This window comes from Hyperolius riggenbachi, chromosome 4, assembly GCF_040937935.1.
Source record: "Hyperolius riggenbachi isolate aHypRig1 chromosome 4, aHypRig1.pri, whole genome shotgun sequence".
NCBI classification, from domain to species: Eukaryota; Metazoa; Chordata; class Amphibia; order Anura; family Hyperoliidae; genus Hyperolius; species Hyperolius riggenbachi.
In genome coordinates this window covers 126,938,754-126,955,550 of record NC_090649.1, presented here as the reverse complement: position 1 = coordinate 126,955,550, position 16,797 = coordinate 126,938,754, and the positions used below count along the sequence as shown (strand labels likewise).

The 16,797-nt window shown below is 41.8% G+C and overlaps 1 protein-coding gene across 1 annotated transcript; it reads left to right on the top strand.

The window, feature by feature from the left end:
• The first annotated feature begins 1,285 nt into the window (after window positions 1-1,285).
• SCG2 (secretogranin II) lies at window positions 1,286-12,448 on the top strand. Its single transcript, XM_068280565.1, has 2 exons — window positions 1,286-1,378; window positions 3,748-12,448. The coding sequence occupies exon 2, from the start codon at window positions 3,763-3,765 to the stop codon at window positions 5,587-5,589; it is 1,827 nt and encodes a 608-aa protein (XP_068136666.1). The 5' UTR covers window positions 1,286-1,378; window positions 3,748-3,762; the 3' UTR covers window positions 5,590-12,448.
• The last annotated feature ends 4,349 nt before the right edge of the window (window positions 12,449-16,797 follow it).

Sequence of the window (16,797 nt, the reverse complement as noted above, 5' to 3'; positions counted from 1 at the left end):
AGGACAGAGAGACACAGTGTCGGGCATACCGCTAAGGAGGTTAAAGTGAACCAGAGATGAAGCTTCCTGAGCAAAGTCAGTCTGAATGTTCAGTCGGGGATTTTATCAGGGCTGATAACAAGCAGGCTGAACAGTGAAGAATGAAACAGAGAGCAGAGTTGGTGTTTCCTCTAATCTTCCCACTGATACATATGATAAAATACATGAGAGTGTTTCGTCTCTGGTTCACTTTAAAGCCAGTGGGTACCACTTTAAAAATAAAAAAGTCAGATACTCACCTAAGGAGAGGGAAGGCTCGGTCCTAATGAGCCTTCCCTCTCCTCTCCCGGTGCCCTCAGTGCTACGCTGGCTCCCCCGTTCGCGTCCGCCGCCGCAGGGCCTTCGGAGGTCTTCGGGAGCACTCGGGCTTCAGAAGACGGGCCGCTCCATACTACGCACGCGCAAGTGCGTCATAGAGGGCGCTCGCGCATGCGTAGTATGGAGCGGCCCGTCTTCGGGAGCCCGAGTGCTCCCAAAGGCTTCCGTAAGCTCCCTTCGGCTGCGGAAGTGCCAGTATTTGACCGAACTGGTCGAATACTGCTAAGGGGCTAAGGCTTTGCACTGCTGCCTAAATTCCCTGCACAGTGAGCATTATTGGTCGTGTATACATGCCCCGTTATGTTCGGCAGAGACTAATGTCTGGTACACACCATGCAATTTCCCATCAGATAGATGGGTCAAATCGATTAGGTCCGAACCTATTTCTGATTTTTTTAAAATCAATTTTGTATTAAAGTAATCAAAAATTCGATCAGAATAACAATTGGACCTGTTGAAAATAATTGATTTGACCCATCTGACAGGAAATTGTATGGTGTGTACCAATCATAATTGGAAAATGGGGATAATCTTGGGCGATGTCAGCATATTATTGGGCTCTGTGCCTATTTCCACTGAGACCATACAAAGGGAACGCACTTCAACAAGCCTGCATTTATTATGCAGCAGCACAACATTGCCTTAACCCACATGTCACCAAAACACGTGACTGACTAAAGACTAGCACCTTCAGCACCTAGGAGCATCAGCATCAATAATGATCCAGGCTAGCAACTGATCAGCTTATCAATACGTAGTGCTGAACCAGGCCCATTCTTAACGTACGCACAATGCATCCCCCTCTCTGCTCTATATTCCCATTCAGGCAGCACAAAGATCCAGGAAAGGGTTAACGCTGTTTGCTTCTCACTCCCCAGCGCTTTCACACCGAGTGACGTCATGCGTGTCACATGACGCTCCCTATTAAGGTCTGGGAGCTGTTCTGGTGCTGAAACAAATATCTCCATCCTAAGAGGGAGAAGATATGATCAGCCTGCAGCCCTCTGACTGAAGCACACAGGTAGGGTGATTACTTATTCTCATCATTTGCAGGGAAGTGCCAGGCGTCTGTTTGGTAAATAACAGCCCGATGTAAAACTTTGCAGAAACTGATCTTTAATTCATTACGTGATTTGCTAGTATTATCATTACTGTTTGTGTTTTCTAGTAGCAGCAAAACAAAGGTGTGCATCCTTGTCTCTCTCCATATTATTATGTTAGCTCTTTCATTCTGTTGTTCTATTGTCAGTCTGTTTGCCCTACTGGATAGTCTCTTTGATGATTTAAAAAAAAATCTTTCTTTAACTAAGTTATAGGTGTGGGAGGCATTCTGCAGCCAGCCTGTTGCTATGCTGTATATGATATTGAGTAGAAGACTGAGACAATAGCAATCTGCTAATGCCATAGGCGAGACATCAGTGTACTACTATGTTATTTATCAGACTCAATACAATCTCAAAATGTTAGCTGTTAAATGTAGTATAATAATAAATAAATGCCTTAATTTAAATAAACTCTGCTGAAGTCACTGAATGTCAGGGATGTAAATAACACTAATTTAACCTGTAGTATAGCCAAGTGCAATTGATGCCAATAATATCTCCATAGGTTTATATCTTTGCCACAGAAAATGGTTCAATGCAATCTATGCAAGCGATTGTATCTGCCGACTTCAGTATTGCTGATGTGATTTTATAGACCACAGAGATACACAAAGCTTGTTTATTCTAATTAGAGTATGTTGTGACTGTTTAACTATTTACGTAGAAGCAGCTTTTGTGTAATGTTGCTACTGGCATTATGTCAGAGGAGAACGCAGTAAAATGTCATGCTTCGTTTTTATGAATCGCAACAGGCTTTTAGTGTGTCACTCAAGATGTGGGCTTACAGCAGACTGACATTTACAGCAAAGATCTAATTTAGTCTGCGGGTATCTGAAACTAGGAATATGGCCCCGCCTATTCATTGATTAACCAAATTAGTCCACTTAACTCATTAACTTAATTAATATGTTTGTTTTTTGTAATTTTCTTTCATAGACATGTTCTCTGAACCTGTATTTATAAAGATAGGGTGTTAGCAGACGCCACACCATATGGTTTTTTCATTGCTCACACTTCAGTCTTATGTTTGAATTCTGAGTATATCAATGATCTGCAACTTAAAAACCAATAGATTTCAATACAGCCCAGTACAGATAGAAAGAGCAATGATGGTGTGCAAGGTAGACATACCTACAGCAGCCAGCCATATCAGTGAGGTCAGTAGTACGGGTGTTTTGAATGTTGCTGTTCATCTTTCTATGACCAGTTGACCACCAAAAACATGCTAGTCATTCATTTCCTATTATTTATATTTACATTTTGCTGTGTTTTGTAGCCATTCTGAAATAAAGCATATCAAGGTTGCAGGACACATCTCCTGAAAATTTAATTGGTATCAAATTATAACGCTCAGTAAAAACCCTTCATGATCCATTGATTTACTCAGTGTTTGTTTTGGAGAGCACTTGTGAAGCAACATAATATAAATGGACGTGTAATAAGCACAGACTGCTCATTACTTCATTAGCGCGGTGATTTGCTCAGGAGGAGCATTGATGGAACTACAGATCTCAGCTTGATTTGCTCAGCAGCACACACAGTAGTACCCCAACATCTAAATAGGAACATGAATGGTTGGCTTAATCCAGGGCTTACACTGAAAACAAGTTAATTTCTTGGATAAACCATCATCTCTAAATGCTAAACACAGGCGTGTAATCTGTTTTGCTGTAACTAGATTTAGGGCTAATCTGATATTCCAGGTTATGGCAGTAGTAGATGCAATACACTGCAAATCATGAACATGAATTTCCCCATAAGTCGTATCATTGCTCTCATCTGCCTTTCAGTTTGGTGCTGATGCAAACAATCTTCTGGCCTGTGGGTGGTTCTGGCTCCAGTTATTAAGTGAACACTAAATAGCCTTTGTGGGAGAGAGCCAAGGCTGCAATTTCTTGCCTCTGTTATCTATATATATTGTCGCTTCTCTCTAAGCCTTCACACATAAAGCTAGATCCAAGGTAAAAGTTATTTTCAGCAACTATTAGTCTATAAATACAAACACTTTACCTGAGTTGCTATTAGTAGGCTGGGCTCTCAAGGCAAGAGATCAGAATCTGACAGAGACTAATTATGGATGGCTAGATGTTATGAAGACGTACCTGATAAAGCACTTTAGATCGACAAATAAATAAGAGTTTCATCACTCCCTTTGCCAATACTAACTGGTGATGCTAATAGCACTGAAGTGCTTCTAATGGCATCATGGTGTTAGGATAATTATATGTCTGAATTTCAGCAATATGTTTTATTATTTGCGGTATATTCATCTGAATTTCTTTTGCAGGAAGCTCCAACCACCATGTCATCCCCGAGGAATTGCTGTCTTGCAGGATGCTTGTCCATGTGCATTTCTATTATCCTATTGTCCTTTGCTGATGCTGCATCCTTTCAATATTACCAAGTGCCACAACAGGACCAAGAATACAGAATGAAGACTTTACAAAGGCTGCCTAGCCCAGATATGCTGAAGGCACTGGAATATATTGAGAACCTCAGGAAGCAAGCAAGCAGAACTGAAAGCCTCCCTGACTATAACTCCTACCAAGGGGCCCCATTCTTCTCAGAGCAGAAGGACACACAGTCCATTTCACCAGATAGTGCCAAATCTCTCTCCAGCGATGATGAGTCTGAATGGATGAGAGCAATGCTGGAAGCCTTGATGCAAGCTGAAAAAGAAGCAAAAGTTTCAGCCCAAGAAAAAAACAAAACATACAAGGACAAAAACATACCACCTGAATTAATAGAAGATTATGACTCAAATAAATGGTCAGAAAGAAGGCCAAAACCTGGCAAGCTGTCTTCAAAGTTATATGATGACTACTCCCGAGACAGTCCATTGAAACGCACAAATGAAATTGTTGAAGGTCAGTACACTCCTCAAAGCTTAGCTACCTTACAGTCGGTCTTCCAGGAACTGGGGAAGTTAAAAGGTCAAACCAGCAACAAAAGAGACAAGTTAGAGGACGATCAGAAGCTTTACAAGGATGATGAGGATGACATGTATAAAGCAAATAATATTGCTTATGAGGATGTAGCTGGTGGAGAAGATTGGAATCCCATTGAGGAGAAAGTTGAAAGTCAAACTCAGGAAGAGTTAAAGGAAAGTAAAGAGGAAGTAGAGAAGACAGATGACATGGATGATGAAATGAAGCGCTCTGGGTATTTGGGTTTACAAGATGAGGAACCAGAAAAAGACACTAAAGATCAAGAGAATGAAAATCTGTCAAATCTCATGAATTCATATCTAAAGATGTGGGCGAATAGGATGGAGAAGGGTAAGCAAAATTCTGATAAACGCTCATTGAAATTCTCAGGAAAAGAAATTGACCCTGATGCTATTTATCAACTTATTGATATATCTCGAAATCTACAAATCCCCCCTGAGGATCTGATTGATATGATACGTGATGAAGATGGCAAGAAGTTTGGTGGAAGACTGGAACCTGAAAAAGAAGTTGAGGTTCCTGAAGACCTGGATGAGGTTTCAGAGACCATGACTGATAAGATGAATGTATATAAAAGTAAGCATGGCTTTTTGAGGCAACCAACATCTCCTGTTCTTCCTAATGTTCCTGAAGGTCTTACAGTTGAAGACATGGTGAACATTATGGGAGGTGATAAGTTACAAAATGAAAAGCCCACCTTTCTGAATCAATTTAAAATAAATGGTTTACACAGACCCTACCCTGTGTTTGGCAAAACTAAAGGACACAGAGTTGTTTGGCCAAAGGAATCCGAAAAGAGGCAGATGGAGTATGAGCCAAGGTCTGAAAAGGAAGAGGACTTGACTGATTATGTAGTTAAGATGCTAGCTAAATACCCAGAGCTTCTAGGTAGCAGCCAAAATAAAAAGCTATCTGCTCCATACTCACCAAGTGATCTCCAGGATCTTGAGAAGCAATATGAGAATGCTTTGAGAGGGTATGTGAACATGCGCAGTTACCAGGATTTAGAAACTGTGTCTAGTGGTAACAGACGCCTGCCAATGATCAGGGAAAGTGATGACAATCAGAACAAACAGTACATAGATGAGGACTTGCTCATGAAAGTCTTGGAGTACTTGAACCAAGAAAAAGCAGAGAAAGGAAGAGATCACAGTGTTAAAAGATCTATGGAAAATATGTAATTTTTTTGTGTTTCCCAACTCCATCAATATCTATATTTTGCTCTGTTTTTGTTATTTTGGCTTTCACTTAGTGGACTAAGCTAAGGCTGCTCTTCCACTAGTGGGAATGATCTTCTGATGACCAGGTGTCAGGATGCACATAAATTAATCATCCATGTTCATCAGAGTAGTAAAATTATATTTTTTATTTAGGAAACACTTTTACATGATTTCGGGACACTGAAAGGTTATTACTTGAACTTGGGAGCTCACTTGAAAACCTGACTGTTCCTGATCTTGGAGGTGACTACTCACATTATTCTGAAATCTCTATGGCAATTCATATTTGCTTAGTGATATAATACAGGGATCGTGAATTGAGAGGAATATAATATATGTTTTGCTGATTATTTACTCCTAGTATTGTCTGGGCCTGAGTGACTCATGCCTTCTCCAGAAATCTCCATGCATTTCCAGGAGGAATAGCATAGGTGATTTAGCAAGCCTGGACTTGATTAATTAAAAATTGTCATATCAGATCATTATTATGATTACTGAAGCTAGGTACGCACTGTACAACTTAAAGTTGATCAGGTAAATGATCATCCTGATATTGATTGTGTATGTGGTCTACCATATTATACCATTAGATATTAGACAAGAGTTTAGTAAGAACCTTCTCTAAGATTCATCTAGCCACTGTTGCCACTAGCTTTGTACTGCCCAATATAATACCAAGCAGTGCAGCCAGCACTTGTGAATTTCTGCTTCCTGTGCACCCCATATTTTTCTGGCATCACTTGAGCGAAGAATGGGCATTTTTAATCAATGATGGATCTATATATCCTCCAAATATCAACTGGAAATGCTCTAGATTTTGGTCATTTTATTGAATCTAACAGCTTATCTTTTTGAAAGGTCTCATAGTGTACCCTTGGCTTCAGAATCTATGATTTAGTAGTGGTGTGATTGCGGTGGCATGCAGCATCAACCGTTTACTTAATAAGCTATACCTATTAGTTTGTATGACTGCTTGAGTTTGTTTTAGAAAAAATGTTCTCACTGTTGGTGCTTGCATGAGACTGCAAATTTATTAACTTTTCAGCCACCCCAATCATATTTCTGTATAGCCTAAGTGTAGTCTGTCATTTTTTTTATCACCTAATAGCTGATGATTTTTAAAATATCCAGTCCAGGTTTGCCAGATCACTCTTAATTTCACCACTGGAGATGTTTAGAGATCTCTGGGGCTGTCTTATTACCTGGCTGCATGCTTGTTTCTGGTCAATGACTCTAAAAATATTCAAGACAAAAGCATGACCAGCAACCAACATTTTATTTTGGGTCTTCAAAATGGCAGCCTCCATATTTCTCTTTCTTTAGGTTTCCTTTAATATTTTTTTTTCTTTTGCCACTTATGAAACATTGATTTATAAAGCCCTTGTTATCTTGTCTGGACTATGAATGTATGTTTATTAGCAGCTCCTGTGTAGAGAATTTACGATATACCCAGCTAACCTATGTAATCAGCCCACTAATACTAAAGTGAATCATCATTACTCCAGTCATGTGCCCACTCATGTAGCCACTATGAGTAGCTTTAAATCAATTCATTATAGTTTAGAAAGCTGGAAAGTGAATGAAGTATATAAGTCCTTTGTGAAGACAGAAAGGGTGATATTGAAAGTCTAGCAACCCATAAGTGTTCACTGCTTTAAGCAGACCATTGAATAGTAGAATATGATGGTTTACTATGGAAGAGTGCCTTTGCAAGGCTGAGGTTGGAGAATATGCTAGTAGGCCTGTGGCCTATGAGGAAATACTGATTCCACAATGTGTTCCTCATTTAAACATATCTTCAATAGAAAAGTTATCTGTGTGTCTTAATGGAAGAGTGCCTAGAGGTTGGAGAATATGCTAGTAGGCCTGTGGCCTATGAGGAAATACTGATTCCACAATGTGTTCCTCATTTAAACATATCTTCAATAGAAAAGTTATCTGTGTGTCTTAATGGAAGAGTGCCTAGAGGTTGGAGAATATGCTAGTAGGCCTGTGGCCTATGAGGAAATACTGATTCCACAATGTGTTCCTAATTTAAACATATCTTCAATAGAAAAGTTATCTGTGTGTCTTAATTGGCTTAAAGATACTTTCATATGTGTACATGTTTTCTGCGTGAGCAGAGCCACATTACTGGAAGGCCACAGCCTAGTGCAGCTGCTGCTCATGGGAGTGACTGGAGATGGAGGAGGGTGTTGCTGCATGTGGAAGAGCAATATATGGAACATTGTCCTCCCCATAATTTTTTTCCAGCCGGGTGGAATGAAAAAGTAACCAAGTGGGGCGAGATAAAGGAGTGCATGGCCGGTACTTCTGTGCGCAACTCTGCTTACAGCATAGGAGGAGGTGAGCTGATAACAGCTGGGTGCTGACCAAAACTAGCTGGGTGGAGCACCTGGCTAAAAGAGCCTGTGGAGAACACTAATGAGAGTGAGGGGAGCTGTACATGGATGTTACACATGGTGGAGAGGGCTATGTGTTGAAGATGGGTGAACATTAAAAGGGGGTTCGGGGCACAAGGAGGTTGCCATAGGGGAGGGAAATATATGCCACCACATTGTTTCCCATTTTTCAGAGATTCGCATCTCTGGTTATTAGCCGTATTAAGCAAAAACTATTCTCCTAACATTTAAGTCCTCATTGAACGAGTTTGCTGCTAGAATCCTCGGTGCCCAGAAGCACTCTCAGGCACGCAACATAGGGAAAATGGGGGCAGCGTCACAACACACTGTGGGTGTGACTAAATAATGGGCACTATTAAACAGTATATTGAGTTAATGAATGCTGTAACTATAAAATATTGGGCCCAATCCAATTCACTTTTTCTCCTAAGTTTTCTCCTAGGAGATCATTTTGTATTTTCTGTTTAAAATAACTTTTTAGCACTCTGCAATTAAAAAATGACCACAAAATATCACCTAGGAGAAAACTTGTAGGAGGAAAAGTGAATTGGATCAGGCCCAATATGCCTTATATATCTATGACCCTGAAGAGGTTACTGCTCCTCATGCCAGAGTGTCTCAACCTCTTCAGGAAAAAAAAAATCACAGTTGTAAAAGTGGCCCCACTCCCCGCTGTATACGAGCGTGGCAGTACTGCGCCTGTGCAAGTATGGCCACGCCTGTGCAGTAAGCTGGAGCCACTCCTCCACGAGTGGCTCCATGGTACTGCTCAGCAGTGCATGAAGGTAAGCATGCTCACGATCTTTCAGAGGGTCCTGGCCAGGGCACTGGTCTCAAAGAGGACATGGGAAGCCTCTGGAGGAGGCTTCCCTCTTCTTAGGTAAGTATCAAACTTTTTTATGTTTACTGACCTCGAGTTTACGTTAAATAAAAAAATACTATGGTCTACACATTAATTATACATACTGACTTACTAAACAACCATTCTTTGGTTAAAAAAACAAAAAACTTTGGTAAAGACCTCTGATAACACATGAAACGGCAAACCAAAAATAGCAATGCCACTGACACAAAGGAGTGGTAGAAATCTAGCCAAAGCCTTTAGTTGCCAGTTAGTTTGCCAGCTAACTGTTCTGCAGCTACTAACTTTGATAGGCTGAATTTCTTTTACTTCATTGGTCAGTAGAGTTATTTGTGTTAGTATAATTGCTTGCTCATCACTACGCTAATACCCAGGTTCTACAGCTACTATAGCTGCTGTAGGCACTACAAGGAGTCTCACTATGCATGCTGGATATTTTTCTTGTAAATTATGAAACTGGAGGAGGGTTCTTGGCTTGGTAGGAACATACAAAGCTTAAAGGCAGTAGGATCTTCAATGATCTTTAATGACATTGTGCTACTTTTCAACAGGAGGTAGGTATCTTCCTGCTAAGAATTATTGCACGATCTGCAGTAGCATTACAGTACTTTATTAAGTCCGTTATAAAAAAAAAAATACATGAAATTCTTTGTAATCTGTGGGCTCCACACCATGTACTTCCCTAACCCTTCCATAATGTAGCTATGCTAACATTAGTAAAATTCCTGCATAGCATATTTGTTGTTACCTTAGGGTTTCTTCCTCAAGAGGTTGAGAAAAGGTTTGATGTCCTGATAGTGTTCTGCATGTCAAAGGTCAGATTAATGCAGGCTTGTACTAACGCAAGTGTTCTCAGCTGAGGTGGATGGTCGGAGCTGCCTTGGACAAGAATCTAGCATTACAACAGGTTTGGCCCAAAGGTCAGGATCTTTAAGCAACCATTGGTGGTTGAGTTCATTGTTCCATTCCTTCCTCCGCCTGCAGAGGCTTCTTCTCCATTACCCTTTACCCTGTCCTTAGAAACAGAATGTGTCACCCCGCTGTTGTCTAGCAATGTGCCTCTACAGCACTGGGAACCTGCAGTGTTTGCTCAAATTATGTGTTACCAGCATTAGTTAAAGAAAGGTCTTAACAAAAGTCAAACATGCATTCACCTGTCTTGATGATTTTGGGACATGATCATCCCAGATTCTAAGAATTTCTAGAATCCACCAAAATGTTGACTGTGACTTTTTCAATGCATGTCTGTTAGTGTTAACTGTTCATGTAAATAGAAGTCATGCAAGAATGATTGTTCTTTTAAACCACATATTCTTTGACTAGAGTTAAAAAAAATCTACACCCATGGCTAAATGTTTTACTCATGTTATTTAATATGTTGTGGGCACAGGCTGCACAAAATGTTATCCAAACAGTAACTCAAAACATGAAGCAGTTTTTGGCAAATGAAGAGAGGTTTGATCTCCACAATGTCCATATCCAGGTCTACACAACTCATTGGCAAGCTGATTGAGTAAATGATTATGTACTTTCAGATTTAAATTGGACTGGTGAGTAGTCATTGATGCACCATATAACTAGTTTTCAGCAGAAATCTGATTGAAGATCAATATGACCACTGCCTGGGTAGATTTGTACTGTTTGATGCAGTACAAGACTATGTAGACTTACAGCTGGTACGGCTAGTATGTAGACTTACAGCTGTTAACCACAAATCAATATTTACCTCTGTTCAACAAATGATCTGATCAAAATCATCCGATTAGCTGGTGATTGGAAGCAGAGCCGGGACAAGGTCCTCCAACACTCAAGGCTGAGACACCAAAGTGCGCCCCTCCATCCCTGCCACCCGAGCCATCAAACACTGATTGCTATTAGACTAAGAGGCGCCACAGGGCCCACAACCTCCCCAACGCCTTAATATCTAGTTATCTGGCTTGAAGTCACTGCCATGTATCCCATTTTCTTATTTCTTTCTGCTTCAAACACAATTAGGAATGACAGCTGAATGAATTCTGCACCCCCTCCTACACTGCGCCCTGAGGCTGGAGCCTCTCCAGCCTATGCCTCGGCCCGGCCCTGATTGGAAGTGAATTCTACAGATCAATCAGAAATGTTCACTTGGTTTCTTGTTTTTTAAATGAATGGATGGGGTGTAAATATCGATGGGTGTTCAGAAGTAAAGTGAAAATGACGTGGCACTTGGCACTGAAAGGCAAATCAGCAGCAAGAGAGGGGTTAATAACTCACCCATAACTCACCCACTGTCTACAGTGATTTCTGCGTGCTAAATATTGATTGGCCCTGCACATAACATGTTTTAATATGCATTAAAAATATGCTGGGAACAAAAGATTGGATTGGAGAGCCATTGGACGTGTGTATATTAGTTTGGCAGGCCCATGTAATCCTTTCGTTCACTTCAGTTTCAGTAATAATTTTATTTAAAGTGTTTAGTTTATTAGCCTTCAGCACCCAATCCTGGTGGTGGGGCTGCCACCTAAAGCTTTCAGGTACACTGAATTTCTGCTGGGGTTCTTTCCCCTAGAATGTGGGATCGGCTTTAGGCACAGTGTTCAGTGTTCCTGTCAGACCTTCATGGCTACCATGGGGGCTCTAGACCCACAAAGTCCCCACTATACTTCACCCCGACAGGCAATCCCTTACTTGATGTTGCCCAGATACCACCACGAAGAGGTAGCGAACTTGGAACCCATGTGATCCTTTACAGATCATTGAATCAACTGAAAAAAACGATTGTCGAAAACCTCACTTCAGACCCTTTTCGTATGCGCTAGGCCTTACAAATCCACGCCAACCCCCCACCCCTCCACTCCTGATGGATAAGTGACAACATTATTGATTAGGGAGGTAAAGAGAACAAGGTCACTGGGAGATTTGATCAAATTGATCAAATTTAACAAAAAAATCTACTTGTTTATGACTACACTGAGTTGTGCTCGTAGGCTGTAAAACATACAGAATCTATCCTTAATGTGACAGATTCACTACCCTAACATCTGAAAAAAGCAGATAAAAATGCACAAGTAACTAAAATGACTGCATAAAAAACACATGTAAGGAAGGTATTTTTTTTAAAAACATACGATATGACAAGAAGTATACAGACTGATGGAAAGCTATGCCATTTTTTGTCATTGATATCATCACATAACATCAGAGATACGCTACGTGACAGACAATAATTTATGGTTTATATGCATTACAGAGCATCTTCAGCTGAGTTCTGTCATATCAGTCACTTTGCTTTGAACATCTCATCTACCACTTCCTCCCAGACTAGCTCTGTATAAGTGTTTGTATGATGTTGTCAACCTTAGCTGCCAAATCACTCTAACGCATCTGCTTGACGAGAGGATACAATACCGTGCATTTATTGTATTCTAATGACACTGCTCTCAAATCCTGACACTAACCTACTTTCTGGTTTATCACATGATTTATTTTTAAATAATTGTTTCTCTATTTTGCTACTGTTTGTCATGTATTGTGTGGTATTGTAAAAAAACAAAACAAAAATAAAGCATTCTGTATATTTGAAGCATTTATCATTTCGCAGTTATCACATTGATAAATAGGTAACAAATTTCCAGTGGATGTGGGGGATGGGAGGAGCTATGTTCCTTGTACAGTTATGACTGCACAGAGAGTATTCTCCATGTACCGCTGATGGGTAAGTGCTGGAAATTAAGTGGATGCTGCCCAGTGATGCCCTCATGGTAAAAAGCAGCCCCTGTGGCTATAACAGTAATAGGGCAGATTTTTAAACACTGGTTCAAGGAATATTGGAGCAAAACCGGTGCAAAAGGTGCAGCAGATGCCAAGAGCAAGGATCCTGATCGGTCACTCTGATGAAATGTTTCATTGTTGTACCTGTTTTGATCCAATTCTATATACACTTGTTTTGATAAATCTGCTTCTGTGACTCACAGACGATTTCATCGAGTATTTGCTAAATATAATCTAATCCATCAAAATACTATAATTTAATGATGTTAATCATACTGAGCCACAGCAAGGCAAACGAGCCCCCAGAGACATAGATGCCACTAAATCAAGAAAAAACACCTTCTTTGACCAAGTCACATAATTCACTTCATTGGAGAGTCCTCACAAGTACCATCACGGTCATGTCTAGGAGAACTCATGGAGAAGCATGTGATTTTTTTGATCAGCTGATAGATTTGCAAAGCTCTGATTTGCTGTGATCACTTCCTGCTTTAGGACATGGTCATGATGACTTGCAAATCAGAGACTTACACATCTATCACCTGACCAAACTGATCACATGCTTCTCCATGAGTTCTCCTAGACAAGACCATCACTACTTAAAAGTACAGCTGGGGATCCTGTCTCTCATAAAAAGGCAAATGCTCAACATTTGTAGTTATAGACACCGATTTTCTAAATTACATAGCACAATGGGATACTGTAGAGGCCATGTGAAGTTATATACCACAGGGTACGGTGACATTACACAGATGTCTCAACAGGAATGGCTGGTAGCGAGTAATCTCCATAACCTCAAGTAAGTCACACACCACATGGTCCTGCTGTGATATTTTCTGATGTATGTGCATTATAAATGTTTTCATTGAATATGGCAATATGGTCTCTTTTGGGCCAGATGTGGGCACAGATATCCCTCATGTATCCTTTCCTTACTAACCTACCTCAGCTGGATAGTGTACTGGTTAAAGACATCTCCTTTGACATAGGAGACTAGGGTTTTAAATATTGTCTGGGTCCAGTACCTACTCAGTAAGGAGTTATTGGGCAACACTCCCTAATGCTGCCTACTGGGCGTTTTCTTAGTAGCTGAAGCTCTAAAGCACTTTGAGTCTGATGGAAGAAAAGCCTCTTTGACTATGCCTGACACTCATTTTAACCTTTCACTAACTACAACCATCTTCCTAACCTAATACTTGCATCTCACCCTAGCCCTAGTGACAATATACTGACACTATCCACAGCCTTTTAACTGGCTCTAACACCAACCCTAGCCTTTGAATCAATGTTTGAGAAAATCAAGTGGCAATTCTCCAATGAAGCATTTTTAGGACATGAAACTATCAGGGTAGACATCTAATCTCTGATCGCTGAATACCTTTCCATGGATGTCCTTTGACTGAAGCAATAAAGTTTGGAAGTTTTAATGAGGACTGGTGCTGGGTCATTCTCCTTTAACTTTCTTAGACATCACTCTTCTCATTGTGGATGCAGTGTTCCTGTATACTACATACTACAATGGTATTCAATAATTAGTGTTTACAAGGCTGCAATTATACTTTTTCCAGCCTAGGCTAAGTATATTGGGACGCCCCTTACATGTGCAGCAGTGCCCCTCCCATTCCATGTACAGCCCCCTCTTCCATGTGTATCATTATTGTACTGCTGCCGCTCTCTTTCATGAACATGCATCAGCTTCCATTTTCAAGCGTCGCTGCCCTCTGGCAGCCTTGGCAGGAATATTTGACTACAGCCGAAGATTTGGTTTCTGAATCTCAATTCCCCATCCATTTGCAAACCAAGGCCATTTATGTCTGAATTCACGATCCTCATTGGTGTTGATTTAGGAGCTGTTTGATGCCACACGCTGGTCTTGGATAACAAAGACCTCAGTTTTTTCAGCATTCAATTTCAACCAGTTGTCATTCATCCACTCTTGTAGCTCAGCTAAGCAAGAATGTATATTTGGAGTAGGGTCTTTTACCACCAGGTTTGAAGGACAAGTATAGCTGAGTATAGCTGGGTGAAGGACAAGTATAGCATAGGATTGAAGGACAAATATAGCATAGGAGTGGTACATTAGGCCATGTTGCTGGATAATTGTACCAAGTGGTAACATGTAGATTGCAAATCCCAGAGGCGATAGGATTGAGCTTTGTGGCACTCCAAATTTTAGCTGTGCAGGGTTGGACATTAAATGTCCTAGGGATACTCTGTGTTCTGTCTGTCAAGAAAGATCTGAACCACTGAAGGACTAAGCCACTGATGCCACAGTACTCCTGCAATATGTTGAGCAAGATTTCATGGTCAACTGTTTCAAAAGCTGCCGAGAGATCCAAAAGGATTAGGATGGGGCATTCCCCTCTGTCTTTTGCCATGAGCAGATCATTGCAGACCTGGATGAGGGCTGTTTCACAGCTGTGGTGTTTCTTAAAGTCAGATTGCAGAGGGTCCAAGTAGTGTTGGGCAAACAGTGTTCGCCACTGTTCGGGTTCTGCAGAACATCACCCTGTTCGGGTGATGTTCGAGTTCGGCCGAACACCTAATGGTGTTCGGCCAAACTGTTCGGGTTCGCCCGAACTGCTCAATGGCCGGCCGAACAGGGCCCCTGTTCGGCCGAATACGGCCCCTGTTCGGCCGATTACGGCCCCTGTTCAGCCGAATACGGCCCCCCTATGGGGTCGCAGGCATAAGGGGGGAGCATGCCCCGATCGCGGGGGGGGTCGGAAATTCCCCCCACCCCCTCCGCTAGGGCTCCCCCCTCTGCCCGCTTCCCCATAAAAAAAGTTTAATGCAAGTTAAATAGTACCGATGGCTGGCAGTGGAGTGAGGAGGAGGAGTCCGAGTAGGAGAGTGACGCGTTGAGGCCGGGCAGCGGGCGGTTCAGCGGTAGTACCCTTGTGGTACTTCTGCCCTTTCTCTGACCTCACGTCCTCTACGTGATGACGCATACGAGGGTACGCGTGACGCGTACCCTCGTATGCAGAGGACGTGAGGTCAGAGAAAGGGCGGAAGTACCACAAGGGTACTACCGCTGAACCGCCCGCTGCCCGGCCTCAACGCGTCACTCTCCTACTCGGACTCCTCCTCCTCACTCCACTGCCAGCCACACCGATACTATTTAACTTGCATTAAACTTTTTTTATGGGGAAGCGGGCAGAGGGGGGAGCCCTAGCGGAGGGGGTGGGGGGAATTTCGGGGCATGCTCCCCCCTTATGCCTGCGACCCCATAGGGCCCCCAAAATGGGCATGTTCGGGGGTCCCATTGACTTCCATTGAGTTCGGGGTTCGGGCCGAACATGCCGAACATCTGGCCCATGTTCGGCCTGTTCGGCCCGAACCCGAACATCCAGGTGTTCGCCCAACACTAGGTCCAAGATTTTGTTTCCTGAGAGCCAGGCTTCAAGTTGCAGATAGACAGCCTTCTCAATAACTTTGCCTAAAAAGGGAAGGTTAGAGACAGACTGTAGCTGCTCATTGCATTGGATCCATGGAAGTTTTTTTGAGAAGGCGCTCGATGATTCCTTCTCTTAGAGAGGCAGGAAACCTCCCTGCTTGCAGAGAACAAGTGACTATTTTGTTAAATGCTGGTCCAACCAGGTTAGGACATCTCAGCATGAGCTTAGTTGGTCCTAGGTCCAGGTCGCAGGTTGTCTGGCATAGGTGACAAGGTGACAAAGAATGTTTGAGATTTTTTCTTCATCAATCCCTTTTAAATCAGACCATGGTCTTACGTTGTTCTTATCTCTCTTAACAGGCATTGGCCTCGATTCATAAAGCATTACCGCATGCGGTAATGCTGAAAACAGCTGACTTTAACGAGCATTTAGCAAAATGTCAATTCATAAAAGCAGTTACCAAATGAAAAGCTGAAATTCCGGAGCAGTGAGGTAAATTACCGCCTTGAGCAGTAATTATCTCAACACATGTCAGTAAATGTCAATTCATAAAGATTAGAGCAGGTGGTAACGGCACCGAAAATACTGCCTGCTTTGAATAGGTGATAAGGGAGCGATAAGAGCAAGCGACTGTGTAAAAGCCAGCAGCAGAGGGATGGGAACAAACAAGGCTTCCCTGAATACCCCAGGCTGTGTTTTTTAACCTCTTGGGTACCTGTTTTCAGATGTTATTTCACATCAGAAAGCCTGCATGTGT